The sequence below is a fragment of the Sinocyclocheilus rhinocerous genome, unplaced genomic scaffold (genome assembly GCF_001515625.1).
Source record: "Sinocyclocheilus rhinocerous isolate Xijiao unplaced genomic scaffold, SAMN03320098_v1.1 scaffold85, whole genome shotgun sequence".
Classification (NCBI taxonomy): Eukaryota; Metazoa; Chordata; class Actinopteri; order Cypriniformes; family Cyprinidae; genus Sinocyclocheilus; species Sinocyclocheilus rhinocerous.
Window position 1 is genome coordinate 1,766,706 of NW_015649998.1, and position 16,472 is coordinate 1,783,177.

A 16,472-nucleotide genomic window follows, 5' to 3' on the forward strand; every position below is an offset into this window, starting at 1 on the left:
TATATATAATTAATTAATATTTTATTTTATTTATTTATTTTTTGCATAATGACCATTAAACTGGATAATTAAATCCCAGGCAACATTTTCCTGGTATCTTTCTTCATACATGCTTTCAACTCAAGTCAATATTTCTTGCCTTTTTTGTTTATTTGCCAAGCAGCGGTGTAATAAGAGGAATATTGTAGCGTTATAGCAGTCATTATAGCAAAATTATCTCTTTTACTGTTTTGCAAGAACCCACAGCTAACAGCATACATATTACAGGGTTTTTGCAGGTTTTATGAAGGTAAATTTAAGACCATGTACAGAGAATTTAAGAAATAAATTGTGACCCTGGACCACAAAACCAGTCATAAGGGTCAATTTTTTGAAATCTTAATAATATAATATGAATAAATAAGCTTTCCAATGACGTATGGAGATACAACTATCTGAAAATCTGGAATCTGAGGGTGCAAAAAATCTAAATATTGAGAAAATCGCCTTTAAAGTTGTCCAAATGAAGTTCTTAGCAATGCATATTACTAATCAAAAATTAAGTTTTGATATATTTACAGTAGGAAATTTACAAAACATATTCATGGAACATGATCTTTACTTAATATACTAATGATTTTTGGCATAAAAGAAAAATCTATAATTTTGACCCATGTATTTTTGGCTATTGCTACAAATATACCCCAGTGACTTAAGACTGGTTTTGTGGTCCAGGGTCACAACTGAATACAACACAAAGCGTTAATATGGTATTAATACGGTTAATAATGTCTTGTATTAGCAACACTTCAAAGTTCAAAAATACAACTTTAATTTAAAAAAACTACTTTAATTTCTTACTACTTTAATTCTGATCACACTGCAAAAAAGTTATTTTTTAACCAGTATCCAGTATTGTTTTCGAGTTCAAATGTCTAAAGATTCTTAAATCAACATACATTTGTTTGTTTTATTAGAAATTGATCAAAATGAAGTAAGTTTGATTAAACAAGAACAAACAAGAACTTAATTCAAAGAGGAAAATCATTTAATTTTGCTCAATTTCTCAACAAAAAAAACATAATATCTTTCATTTGCATCTGTAAATGTATCTTGATTTAAGGACATTTAGATATTTATATTGGAACATTTAATACTTGACTTTACGAATTTAAAACTTTTAAGGCCTTAATTTTTGGAAGGGCAAATTAAGACTTAAGACATTCAAGAACAAGAACTAGTATGGACAGTTATTTTGTCACTGAAAATGATTCCATAAGAAGCCAAATCAAAACAGTAAAAATCACTCTTGGAAACCATTCTTGCCTAACCAAAATACAGGAACGGAACTACAGTAAGTGTTGCATATTTTGCGTCAGTGTCTGTCAAACAGTACATTATCCCATACTTAACCTCCATAAATGAACCATTATCAGAGAACTATTCTGGCTAAGTGCTCTTCAAAATAAAGTGATATAGGAACAAGTTCAACACAAAAGACCTTTAAAGAAAAAGGAAACTGCAAGAATCAAAAAGCCTGTTATTCACATTTGAAACCATACAAAATGGATTTAACCAGACGAACTAAATAACAGCCAAAGAAAAACTGGCAGCAAAATTAAACAAAAAAAATGAGGAATACGTTAAGACAATAAAAAATTTTTTTTTTTTTTTTTCAGATTTAACGAGCAAGCGACTAATAAATCTGATGGAGGAAGTGAATATGGAAATGAAATCTAGACGTAGACTGTGGAACAGAGAGGGAGAGCTGGGTTAAAATAAAAATATGAGCAGCAAAACAAAACAAAAAAATGCAATTCAAAGAAAAAAAGAGACTGTGAACTTAGACGCATATGGCAGGTATTAGGAGGACCTAGAAAGCACAATCAAGAAAGGAATAGAAATATATACAGACAGACAAACTGGGGTATTTAGATGAACTGACCCAGTTTAAAAGGATGTATGTAACAAACATCATGACTCATGCTCTGAGGTACGAACTATTTTCATTATAGGTCATAGGTGCGGGAAGTGAGGGTGCTGAGGGTGCTGCAGCACCCCCTGTTTTTTTCTGTGGGCAACTGTTTAACTGTTGGGAATTTTTTTTTTAAATTGGAGTGTCTATTTACACCAAGAGCAAATAGCCCGCCTTGTTGGCAGAGGCTATTTACACTAACTCCAGCCACCAACGTGTGATTGGGCTAGTCAACATTACAAAAGACAATAATAATCAAAGTCAATAATCGTCAGATTCAGTGGCGTAGGTGGTAAAGTGTGTGTCATACTTCTTTTGACGCGATTGACCCGGGTTCGAATCTGCCTTTTGGCGAACTTTTTTTCTCCCTTTTCAAATTTCAAATCACATCAGAAAAGCATTTATTTTTAATAAAAATTAAGGAAATAATCAAAAAGTTGAAAATAAAGTATCGGGTAGGGTTAGGTGTAGGGAGGGCTTTTGTCCCAATAAGGTGGCATCCATTTAATAATTTGAATTCAAATTCAAATTTACACTCAATAAGTTATTATTGCACACTGTTTTAATGTATTACAATGCTGAGGTGCAGATAACTGACACTATTTGCAATAAGTAATTAGCAGAATATCCTGCTATTTTAACTATCTATAGCTATTTTCACTTAGTGTAAATAGCATCTATCGCTAAGAAAATATGCTATTTTCACTTAGTGTAAATAGCATATCACTAAAAAATACTGCTATTTTCACTTCGTGTAAATAGCCTCTATCGCACCTCCCACCCCACGCGCGTACAGCACCCCCAACCTAAAAAATCTTCCCGCGCCCGTTATAGGTCTACAAAAACTCTCTGCTGGTATTCACACCATACCATTCGCTGCAGCTATGAGGGGCATAATTGTGTTACGTGGGAGAGAGGTGGGCGGTCAAGCAGTTCTGCAGGACATTTAGCTCATTGTGACCCAAAAGCACAATGTAAGACTGTAAGATGTTTGTGAGCACAGCCAAGCAGGCTGAGCTACAAGTACTAACGTTGTGATGAATAGGGGAATTTGCAGGAGTGAATGGGCCTGTGACCGTTGTGAATAACGGTGTTCTCCATGCTTGAGAGCCTGGAACGCCTCTCGGGCTCACCATCATCAGAGTGGCATCATGAAAGGCTCTTTTGTGACGGGGCGCACACTGAATACGTCTTCCTTCGGGTCTGTGTCCAGTCTAAAAGCCCCAGTGCTTTTGTGTGTCTGTCTGTCTTTCTCTCTTTTCTTTTCAAACAGGGTTTCACAGAGCAGCAACAACATTAGAAAGCAAGCTATGGAAACCAAAGTGTGCTGTTGAGGAACTCTGAACAAGCTACTTCCTTAGAAACATGGCAAAGTGCAGTGTGAAGTAATGACCAATCTACTAATAGCAAATAAGGGGCCATTTTGATAATATAGGCATTGGGTTGATTCTAAAATGTATCAGTTTGGATCTACCTTGTTAGTGGATACTTTGAATTAATAGAGTAAATTAAGGGTGGTATTTATTAAAAATCTATTAATTTTAAAAAATAATTTGAAAAAACATAATTTTTACATTTTTATATTTAATTGATTTTCATTTTTATTATATTTATATATACTGTATATAAAATAAAAATCTATTAAAATTTAAAAAATAGATATAAATCTATTTCATAAATAAATTATTGTTCAAATATAATTGATTTTATATAGAAAATATATTACAATCAATTAAATAAAAAGATAATAAAAATCAATTTGATTTTAAAAAGTAAACAGATATTTTTTCATTTTAATATTTAATTGATTTTATATAGAAAATATATTAAAAATCAATTAAATAAAAAAATAATAAAAATTGATTCGATTTGAAAACGTAAAGTTATTTTTTTCTTTTTCATATTTAATTGATTTTAATTTTTATTATATTTATTTATAAAATAATGCAAATCTATTAAAATTTGAAAAGATAATGAATAAACAGATACAAAGCTATTTCATAAATAAATAATTGTTAAAATATAATTGATTTTATATAGAAAACATTTTTAAAACAAATTAAGTAAAATTACTAAAAAAATCTATTAGATTTGAAAAGTAAACAGATTTTTTTTTTTCATTTTTATATTTAACTGATTTAAATAAATTTATATTTATATAGAAAATAATACAAGGGGTGTACTCACTTCTGTGAGATACTGTATATATATCTAGCAGACTGACTGATTTAATAACTGCGTGTGCGTATGTGGTCTTACCTCATAGGCCTGGGGGCTGGTCAGACATCGAGCCAGAGGACCGCAGCAAGCCGGCAGAGTGGAGGTCAAAGGGGGACCGCTATGGGTCAGGATAGGCTTCAGGTAACTGTACTTGTGTTAAGGGAAAAAGCTCTGCTGAAGTGTCAATGTCAAGCAGACGTGAACCAGGAAGATGTCACACACTGGACTGAAATATGGTTGATATAGACACTTCTTACAACATTATGTACTTTCAATTCCAAAAACAGCTGAAAACATGCAGGTATGGTAAAGTCAACGTCATGCAGTAGTAGCTTGTAGAGTACTCACATTAGTTAATCATAACTTATAATTCTCTACCAATTCAAAAAAAAAAAACTTTCATAGACTCAGTTCTATTAACTTTAACTGTATGCACGCAAAAGAGCAGCTTGGACCGTCTCAAAGCTCTCTGGTAAAGAAAATGATTAAATCTTTTCTGGCTAAACTAGTTAATTCATAACAGCCACATATCAACAATGACTGCAAGACTTCCGACATTCATCCAAGTCAAACATTTCAAAACAGAAAATCAATTCAAACCATTCAAAATAGCATTGCTTATAATGGAAGCTCCAAAAATTCTTGGAACTCTCGGAACTGATATGTGACCCTGGACCACAAAACCAGTCTTAAGTCGCTTGCGTATATTTGTAGCAATGGTCCAGGGTCACATATGATTGAGTCTCAGCCTCATAATCATGGAGTAAACAGATCATCATCCCCTTAAATAGTTCACTCAGAGTCCAGCACACAGACCTAAACAGGACAGCTAGTACGCATTTGGCAGCAATACTGAGGTTTTTTATTTTTGACAGACGGGGATAAAAATAGAGAAGGCGGCAGTAAAATGCAGATGGCATGAAACCAAGAACACCCCGAGATGGATTTGAAAACATATAATATCTATGAGGGGGACCTAAACTGGATGTCCCCTACAGAGTTAGAGAGAGGTATAGACTGCAAAATATCTCTGTAGGATGTCCAATAGCATGGTCTGGCACCCAAAGAGAAACAAAACAGGCAGCTGGCCTTTTGGAAAGCACACAAGCACACTTTAATTCACTCCCGAGGGCCTGTGCAAAAGGAACCGAATGTTGTTGGGTAGGTTGTTGTGACAATAAGGCAGCACACTTGTAAGCCGACAAGCACGGCTGTGGGCGCAGAGAAAATCGCAAGCTAAGATTCCTAATAAACATCTGACATAAGCTCTGAGGACCTGTGAGTCACCACATGTGGAGCTGGCTAGACACAGCTGTGCAGGAAGCGGATTGAGAAGTGTGTGAGAAAATGTGTGTGTGTGCCACTTTCACCTTTAAGCATTATTTCTAGCATCTGTGAGCTAAATAAAACCCCTTTCTTTGCTATTCTGTTCCTCTCACCACCCATGACCGTCTCACTGAAAAGGTACGGCTACAGTAAACCTTTCAGCACAAAATAATTGCAGTGGACGAACCCTGCTGAGAGCTCAAGAATCATTGATTGCTTCATTCAGGACTCTTTGTGAAAATGGACTGCAGCCATTTCATTTGACTTTCCGTGCAAAGAACGTCAGTAATGACATTTCCAGCAGCTCGTATTGAGATGCGGAGCTCAAACTGGAGCTTTTTTTGGAGTGGGAGTTGCGTCAGGACGGTGAGGCTTGTCAGTTCGGGGGTTTAGAGGCTCAGTTAAGGCCTCAGAGTAACTCCAGCACTGATCAAAACCAGCTATCCTATGAAATCTCGGAATTATTCATCCTTTCCTCACTCTCACTCTGCATTTATATTCATCTAGATCCGCTTTAGCGGGTTTCATCAATATGTGTCTCTCTTTTGTCATTGTCTGTGGTGTGGGAGCAGATGTTTTTTCCTAGTCATTTGCATGGAGCCAAAGTAATCTCAGTTGGCTAGGCTCACGGAAGAGCAACTGTGAAAGAGAGGTAATGCTCAACCGTGCTTGAGTTCCTAATGACAAGACCACAAAAGCGTGCAAGTGTGTGTTGTTGTGAACGGCATGCTGAAAAGGATACTTGTGGTCAAAAGTATACCAAAGTCTAAAAAGCCAGGCGCTCTCTTGCTTGGTCTTGCTCTGTCCTTCTGACTCTGTTCCATCCTGAGGAGAGAAAAAGGACGTAAGTGTGATTTATTTAATCTACAGCAGGGTTATGCAAACTTTTTCACACACACACACATACATAATTCAAAGCACAATTCATTATTGTGGCAGACAAGTAAATAATTGAACAGATGTTTAAAACAATGACTTTAGAAGTCAATATATTGTTTTATGTTCATGATTGAACATCACTGCATCAGTAGCGTACAGCAAACAACAATGCATGTTGCAATCGAGTTTGTCAATTTGGAGTTTGTCAATCTGGAGTTTGTCATGTTGAGTTTGTCAAAACCTGATACTTCAAATGTCAAAAGTCTGCCTTTTTGGTAAAAGGCTAAAAATGCACTGTGTAATTTTTGTAATGTAAAGATATTATATTATCTTGTATTATATTATATTATATTATATTACATTACAAAATGTGTACTTTTTGCACCTTTAGTGTCATCAAACGTTAATCCACTACTGGCCACATAAATACCAGGCCATATGGAGAAATGGTCTGCAAACTTTTGAATGGGTGGAACGGAACCTGATACTTAACGGTTTATCATAAATAACAGTACACACACTCAATATTCATCCATATTTATCCACTGACATTGTACATGTAGTAAAACCTCTTGCCAGTACGTTTATCCCAGTTCATCTAATCTCACGAGTTCAGCTTCAACATCAGTTTCATTGCATTTAAAGAGATTACAGATTAACGCCATCACAAACAATCTCACAGTAACACTATACTGCAACCTACCCTAAGCTTGCTATATTCCTTTAGTGTTAATACTATAGTGCGGACCACTGTTTATAAGATAAGATGTGTGACAAAGACAAAAAGTGTACTTTAACCAAAGTAAAACTGTACACATGTGATATAGGGTTGTCATTATACCAAAAAATTCAGTCAATTTTCACAATTTTGATATGATGGCAATAAGTAATATGCTAGTGAATACACTACTTGATAAAAAAATAAATAAAATATTAACATAAATATTAACTAATTAAATTAAAACAATGGAATGTAATAATAAAGACAAATCTATTTTCATAAAATTTCTTCAACAACATTTTTGTTTGATTAATATTATCTATTTTTATTAACTGCATGCACAGATTATGATTTTAACAATTAAGTGTCTGGATTTTAAACATTCTTAAGAATTCCTACAAATAAAATTCTTCTAAATTATTTACTCCTAGTTTTCTAACTTAGAATAGATATATATATTGCATAGTGTGCATATATGCAGTACTGTAGTCCTCTTAGGTTAATGTATTTTAAACTCATGAATTCTTTTTTTAAAATCATTGTAAATAACCTCTGAAAGTTAGTGTTTTACTTTCCAAAGGGCACCATGTTTAATTTACTGGGTTGTTTCAAACATTAAGCATTACAAGTTACATAGACTATATATTGCTTCTACCAAGCTTTACTTTTTTAATCTAGTACACTTGTAACCAGGGCTTGACATTAACACCCGCCAAATGTGACCCTGGACCACAAAACCTCTCAAGTCGCTGGGGTATATTTGTAGCAATAGCCAAAAATACATTGTATGGGTCAAAATTATTTCTTTTTATGCCAAAAATCATTAGGACATTAAGTAAAGATCATGTTACATAAAGATATTTTTTTGATTAGTAATATGCATTGCTAAGAACTTTTTTTGGACAACCTTTTTTTTTTTGCACCCTCAGATTCCAGATTTTCAGATAGTTGTATCTCAGCCAAATATTGTCCTATCCTAACAAACCATACATCGAGATTTTTACTTGCCCGACCGGACAACTAATCTGATTAAAACATCTAATTAGGGAAGCACCGAAATTTCGGCGAGAATGATTGTGATTTTATTTATTACGCCAGTTGAGGCTCACACAGCCTGTCTGTGAGAGAATCTCATGGAGAAATTAAAACGAACAACTGCACACAGAAGAAACATAAAAATGTTACTTAGTTTTTAATATTTATAACATACAGAATATGTTAATTGTTAAGCAACATGACCAAGAGAGTGACGTTTTCCCTGAAAACCACGACTGCAAATTTGACATTTTATACAAGAGTTAAAACGAGTAGTTAACATACATTTTAGTTCAATATTTTAATTTGAATTTATTGAAAGGATATATTGTCAGCGTTGACAGTTTTTGCTCAATTTGGTTAATGAAAATAGTTCCAAACAAAGATCACAGCAGAACAGTCGCGCATCTCTGAGCAACACACAGCGGTGTTGATTTGCGTTTTTGAATTTTGAGTCAATGATTCAGTGGTCCATTCATAAAGACAGGCAGTTGCTTCATTCGTGAATGAATCGGCTGTCTGAACGAATCGTTTGAAGGCATGCTTCAATGACTCATTAATTAAGACAGTCACTTGCTGCCACCTATTGGCGGTTTACTTTCATAGTAGATTATCTTTGCATTTTTTCCAACATTTCATATTTGTATATTAAAAAAAAAAAACTATTTTAAAACACCAAGCTCACAACATTATTTATGCTGTTATAATTTTGCAGTCTAAATGCATTCTTGCTATATTTCAGCTACATTGAACTGTCTGTGTAAATGCATCTAAATGCCACTCCAGTCACTTCTGTTTCTTCTGCAGTGGAAAGATCGGTTTTGTTGATACTGATTTAACTTGATTGGTAACAGCCCTATAGACCCTATAATATGTCTAATTATATTAATTGAAATTATTAATAAAATGTAAGAATTTGATATGAAAGATGATACATGTATTTAATACGGTTAGGGGAAAATGCCCTTTAAATAGGCCAAAAATGACCTGGAAATCAATTTAAATACATTTTTGTATGCAGTATTAAGTCAAATAAAACGTAATTTCCCAACAACAAAATTGTGGCCAGTCAAAATGCTGAGTGGCTAGTAAATTTGGAAAACCACTAGCCACAGTGGCTGGTGAGCAAAAAAGTTAATGTCAAGCCCTGCTTGTAACCCTATCAGATGCTTGTGTTCCAGATGGAAACACTAAGGGTTATCAAAAGGGAGAGATGCTGGCAGCCATTGACTTCCATAGTATGGGGGGAAAAAATCCTATGAAAGTCAATGGCTACCTATTTGGAAAGAAACTCTTACAGGTTTGGAACAACAGGTTTGGGGAGTAAATGACAGATTTTTCAATTTTGGGTGAGCTATCCCTTTAGGAAGACTTTTGTGAATCTGGTCTAGATTGTTTATTTCCTAAATCTATAAACCAACTGTGTTTACCAAGAAATGTGTTTGACCACTTATGGTCAGTCGTAAGCACAAGCACTCGTCAACATCTTTATTATTTCAGCATCAACTTTGTACCAAAGTACCTGTACTTTGAGATCCTTAGTGCTCATATCACCAGTGCATGAAGTCTGCATTATCTTGTATCTCTGTATTGGTGCATGTATTCGTACTTCTTCAAAAACACACCCACGGGTTTCAAACACAACATGCCAACAGCTAAGAGGTGTCAGGGTTGTTTGAATGGCCGTTTTTGAAGGGGTTGAATTTATCTTTCGAAGGATCGCTCCACAAATGACACTTAGGCAAGCGTGCACCTTTTTTTAGAGGCCAAAACCAGGAAGAATGAATTTGTGTGTGGTTTTTGGGTAGCTGCATATGAGGTCTTAAAGGGTTAGTTCACCTAAAACTGAAAATTGGCTTGTGTTTTACTCACCCTCGAAGCATCCTAGGTGTATATGACTTTCTTCTTTCAGACAAATCCAGTTGGAGTTATATTAAAAATTGTCCTGGCTTTTCCAAGCTCTATCATTGCAGTCAGCGGGTGTTGCAGTTGAACAGTCCACAAGTCGTCAAATAAAGCGCACGCATTCATAATAAAACGTGCTTCACACGGCTCCGGGGGTGAATAAATGTCTTCTGTAGTGAATCCATGCGTTTTTGTAAGAAAAATATCCATATTTCAAACGTAATAAACCCTTTTCTCTCACTTCCGTTTTCTGTCATACGGGGAAGGCGTTCTAGCGGAAGGCGTATGACGTATGCGCAGCGCACGCACCTCTTGAGGTATGCTAGTCTCACGAGTTTGTTTATAGGAGCAAAGGAAGCAAAGTTTCCTTACTTTAGCAAAGGAAAACCAGTCTCCTCTTGGTTTATATCGAAATCCTCCGACATTTTTCTTTGCAAATCTTCGGTTTGTTCTTCTAATTCGTGACCGGCGTTTTGTTTCTTTCTCTCTCCGCGTTCGTCACCAATCACGCAACGCCGACGTGCTACGACATCCGCCGGCGCGGCTTCCGCGTATGACAGTTAGATGAAGTGAGAGAGAAGTGTTTATTACGTTTGAAATATGGATATTTTTCGTACAAAAATGCATGGATTCACTACAGAAGGCCTTTATTCACCCCCGGAGCTGTGTGAAGCACGTTTTATTATGAATGTGAGCCAGGACAATTTTTAATATAACTCCGACTGGATTTGTCTGAAAGAAGAAAGTCATATACACCTAGGATGCTTCGAGAGTGAGTAAAACATAAGCCAATTTTCATTTTTGGGTGAACTAATCCTTTAAGTGCGAAAGGGACAGGATGATGTGGCAGCAATTCAGAACAAGAGTTTTACATTTTCCAAAAGAAATGTTACTGATAATTGGCAGTGCAAATCCACGTTACTTGGGTGTTCCTGGGTGGTTTCTAAGGCATTGCAAAATTCTTCCTTTAATGTATGTCTAGAGAACATTATAAGACTGATGGCTTAAAAAGTACTAGCACACGTTTCCTTTGTTGTACAGTTTGAAGCATCACTCATTTCTATAGCAAAAATAAAATACTTGGTAAAAGCTTCATTGGCAGGAGGACAGAAACATATTGAGACTTACTCCCTGAAGGACCTGGAAGCTGTCCCCACATGGCTGAAGATCCTGATCAGGGTCCACTCCAACTCTGAAAGAGAGAGAAACTGCACATCAGTCTGCCTGTGTGCATCTGTGACATGAGCTTTCCCCACAGTGCATATGCAGCCAAATATGTACCACAACCTTTTAGCAAAGCCCACAAACGGCAGCAGCACGAAGAAAAGATAAGCAGGCGAAATGGACTCAAGCAGAGCTATATTGATCATGTTACAATCTCATTTCACACAACATACCTACTGCAGCAAGGCAAGGTTTCCACTGAGAAGAAGTTACACAAATAAATCATAAGGTCTACAGGCAATTCCACTCATTTGTCTTCTACAGCTGGTCACAGGCTTAAACTTCTAGTTTTTGACATCACCTAATTTAAATAAAACGACCACAAAGGAGCATGTAAAAACAAAATGAACAAAGGATGATCTAAATATTGAAAATATATTTGATATATTAAATACATGGCAGGAATGTACATAATACAGAATACTCAACAAGTTTAAATAGACTTCATGACTGATGTTACTTTTACTTACACTTTTAAGTCGAATGTAGTATAAAGAATTACCATTTTGGTTATAGTGTTATTTTGATAAAATATCAATATTAGATGAAAAAAAAACATTTCTAAATTTTGTTTAAGCGCAAGTATTAAAATTACTAAAACTGAAATAAACTAAATTAAAGTGGAAATATTTTTTTTTTAAAACTAACAAAAACACAAAATTACTACAACTAAATAAAAATTGAAAACATAAAAAAAAATTTAAGAAATCCACACAATGTAATACTCTCATGAACGTGGGGCGAAAAATGACACGGAAGAAAATTAATTGTTGAATTAAGTCATTATTTTTGTTTTCTTTACACACAAAAAGCATTCTCGTAGCTTCATAACATTACAGTTTAACCACTGATGTCACGTGGATTATTTTAATGATGTCCTAACTACCTTTGTGGGCCTTGAACGTGTCAGTTGCGTTGCTGTCAATGTCGGGTCAGAAAGCTCTCGGATTTCATCAAAAATATCTTAATTTGTGTTCCGTCTACAGGCAATTCCACTCATTTGTCTTCTACAGCTGGTCACAGGCTTAAACTTCTAGTTTTTGACATCACCTAATTTAAATAAAACGACCACAAAGGAGCATGTAAAAACAAAATGAACAAAGGATGATCTAAATATTGAAAATATATTTGATATATTAAATACATGGCAGGAATGTACATAATACAGAATACTCAACAAGTTTAAATAGACTTCATGACTGATGTTACTTTTACTTACACTTTTAAGTCGAATGTAGTATAAAGAATTACCATTTTGGTTATAGTGTTATTTTGATCAAATATCAATATTAGATGAAAAAAAAACATTTCTAAATTTTGTTTAAGCGCAAGTATTAAAATTACTAAAACTGAAATAAACTAAATTAAAGTGGAAATATTTTTTTTTTTAAACTAACAAAAACACAAAATTACTACAACTAAATAAAAATTGAAAACATAAAAAAAAAATTAAGAAATCCACACAATGTAATACTCTCATGAACGTGTGGCGAAAAATGACACGGAAGAAAATTAATTGTTGAATTAAGTCATTATTTTTGTTTTCTTTACACACAAAAAGCATTCTCGTAGCTTCATAACATTACAGTTTAACCACTGATGTCACGTGGATTATTTTAATGATGTCCTAACTACCTTTGTGGGCCTTGAACGTGTCAGTTGCGTTGCTGTCAATGTCGGGTCAGAAAGCTCTCGGATTTCATCAAAAATATCTTAATTTGTGTTCCGAAGATGAACGAAGGTCGTACAGGTTTGGAACGACATGAGGGTGAGTAATTAATGACAAAATTTTCATTTTTGGGTAAACTATCCCTTTAACATCAGTTCATGTCAAAACTGTCTTTTCCTGTGTAAGTGAACAGTTCTTGGCCAGAATAAACAAATGCAAAGTGGACCAGACTTCCGTCTGGATCAAAGACCAAACTTGTGTGAAGAGCCAGACATGTTCTCCCATTCGCTTGACTGGCTGAAATACGAGGAGAACCCAGCAGACCTTTAGAGCTCAGAGGGTGAGGCTTTGCTGAGATAAGTGATACACTAGGTGAACTTTCACTCTGGCCTTTAAGTACATTTACTGATCTTTGATCCTATGGCTCGTCTTTCATTCTCCCTCTCAATTAAAACAGTGGATATGACGCGACCGCTGGCTTTTGAACCCCAAGGATCAACAGAGAGTTCATTGTGAAGTCAGACACAGCTTGAGGGTTAGCAGAAGCTCAGGCGTTCTGAGCCTCTAGTGCCGCCCATGTGGACAAGTGCCAATGAAAACAGAAAGAGCTGACTTATTATCTGTCTTTGCAATGACAAGCAGTTAAAACTTTACTGAACATCTTATCATTTTATAGTCAGCAAGGAATATTTGTCTCCCAAAACGTGGGTGAAAAAACAGTTAACATACTTCTGCCAATACCAGTGTTTCATTTCTGGGTGACAGACCAGGTGTCTTTACAAGCTGCTGTTGTTTCTATCACATCTAGAAGAGAACTGTCTGTAAAACAAAAAAGAGTTTTCCTCCCCATTGGTTTATAGAAAGGGTGCCTAAGTTGTCCAAAAAGGACTTACAGCTCTGGGTTATAGATCAGGGGAAGATTTGCTTTCACACAAGTTACACTGGGAAATGGGAAACAGTGGGGAAGGAAGGAGCTTGAACTTTGCTGAAGGAATGTTTGAAGCTAAAGATCTGTATTTATTTATTTGTGCTAAAGACTTGCAAGTTGAAAAGGAATAAAATGGAGGGGCTCGGAGGAAGAACGGCAAGAGATAAAACAAAACAGAAAAATGAAATACAAGGAAACCAAAGAATATCTTGGAGTTAAATAATACAAACATTAGGCTACTGCAGCTGGAGGGTGGGCTACATTAAAGGGTCACATGGAGGTTAGAGGAGCCAGTTATGACAACAACAAAAAAACAAGGCAAAAATTGAGGAAGAGTACTACACAGTATGCACTCGCGTGTGCAGAAAGCATACAAGCGTGGTGGATACCGAACATTTCCTTCCTGCAAGACGGACAGAGCAGCTCTCGCTGTCAGCCTGTGTGTGCGGTTGCTAATATACTGAAGCCAAGCAAGCCAAGGGCAGCAGATTGTTTTGAATGCAGGTATAAGAGGAAGCTTATTCATTTCGTAAGACTAATCTTTCTTTTGATGCCTTGGTATTACTCATCTGCAGTCTTAAGCCAGGAGGATATCGAGTCTTTGCCAGTGAGCTTTGTGTACAGATTTCCTTTAGCACCCCAACGTGAAAACAGGCGCCACAGCGCACACACATTCTTTCAAAGCGACTCCCACCAGTTTTAAATACAGCCCTGGAAGAAATGGACTGGCACATCATGGAGACTAACCACTGAGAACAAACATTTGAGTGTGCAAAGGAAGTTAACTGCTTATAAAGGGGTGCTGTAATGATTTATACTGAGTAGAAAAAGAGAAGAAGATTTTTGCAGGAGTACAATAGATAGCAGCAGTGAAGGATTAGAAATGAAATTAAAATAATAAAGTAGAGAATAGAATAGAATAGAATAGAATAGAATGTTTGCATTGGAATTCCAGCCACCATTTTTTTTTTCAGGCCAAAAAAGAAAAAACTAAGAAATACTGTATAAACCATTTTTGTGTGGAGACTCTTGTGAAGAAAAACAAACAAAAGCTACAAATAGAAAATATAAATTTGTACCGTCTGTAACCAAATAAAAAAAAAATTCTAATAAAAAGAATTTCTTTAGATATTTGCATAGATATTTTCAGCCCAGTGTGTCCAAAATTGTTGATTTCAGACAGGAATTTTCATTTCTATACATCACTGTAAAATAAAACAGGATAGGAACAGGAGCAGAAAAGATTTCACAGGAATACTGTAGAGTAATAGGTGTACAATAGAGTCTTAAAGCAATCAAGAGATATGTGCTTGATTAAAGCAGAAGCCCAGACATTACAGTGTCAAACACCAACGCAAACGACTGCTTCTAATGTGCATTTTACCAGGTGAAGTCAAAAGGTCACCACCACCTGTACAAGAGTTCAAAGTCCATCATCACCTGACGTAATTCCACAGTCTACGCAGCCTCTCCTTCTCTGCAGCAGATGTCTCTCCAACCCTGAGCACAACACAGAACGCTTGAGACCAGCCCTGAAAACATCAAACATCCTAGCAGCTTCTACTGAGAAAAGACTTCAAACTCTGAGGTTTCTCTGACTGCAAAGATTGGTCTTTGTGCCTATGTATTGGTATTTGTGTTTCTTGGTACATAACTACATATGAAAACACACACACAAAAAAAAAAAAAAAAATTAAATGAGGGAATTAATTTACAAAAGAGTCATGTAATGGTTAAATGCTCCTCCTAGGCATTTGCCAAACAGAGACAGAAGAAGTAAAATTATGTTGGTCAGACGGCATTTAAACTCTTTCTGCAAAACAGACATTTCCTTTCTGATACATAAAGTATGTTTGGGGCTTCACATTCCTGCTCTGAATTGGCTCTCTGTGCGCAGAGCTCAATGTTTATAGAGTAAGTGGAACCTCCTGGGACTGTTCTAGAAAAGGCAGAACTGGCCAGCACAGAGGAAGAAAGTCTAAACCAATGCCGAAGAGAATCATCTGAGCAACAGACAGCCTCCAACCACTGTCAGGCCATTTCAAAACTGTATATAAGCTTTTCTAAGTTTTCATACAGCAGTTTGTTAAAATAAGAATAACATTAAACATTAAATAAAAAAATTCTATAAAAAACTCAAATTAAAATGAACATTAATTAAAAATTAAATACTAAAAATAAATTAAAATGAACATTAATTAAAAATAAATTAAATGTTAAATTAAACAATAAATAATTAAACATTTAAATATTAAAATAAATCAATAGTAAAGTAATACGACGGTCACATGAATATGAAAAAGTAACAAAAAAGTGAAAGAATTAATTTCCAAAAGAGTGATGTAATGGCTAAATGTTCTTTTTAGGCATTTGCCAAAGAGTCAAATTATATAGGTCAAAAGACATTTAAACTCTTTCTGCAAAACAGACATTTCCTTTCTGATACATAAAGTATGTTTGGGGCTTCACATTCCTGCTCTGAATTGGCTCTCTGTGCGCAGAGCTCAATGTTTATAGAGTAAGTGGAACCTCCTGGGACTGTTCTAGAAAAGGCAGAACTGGCCAGCACAGAGGAAGAAAGTCTAAACCAATGCCGAAGAGAATCGTCTGA

At 35.4% G+C, this 16,472-nt stretch overlaps 1 protein-coding gene across 2 annotated transcripts in view; it reads right to left on the bottom strand.

The window, feature by feature from the left end:
* slc9a7 (solute carrier family 9 member 7) overlaps positions 1–16,472 on the bottom strand; it is a 38,823-nt gene that overhangs the window by 2,042 nt on the left and 20,309 nt on the right. For both annotated transcript variants that reach the window (XM_016516025.1, XM_016516024.1), the window contains exons 13-16: positions 15,302–15,361; positions 11,169–11,232; positions 6,243–6,325; positions 4,214–4,319 (exon numbers count right to left, since the gene is read on the bottom strand). In XM_016516025.1, coding sequence (XP_016371511.1) covers positions 4,214–4,319; positions 6,243–6,325; positions 11,169–11,232; positions 15,302–15,361 — 313 coding nt within the window. The remainder of the gene's footprint in view (positions 1–4,213; positions 4,320–6,242; positions 6,326–11,168; positions 11,233–15,301; positions 15,362–16,472) is intronic.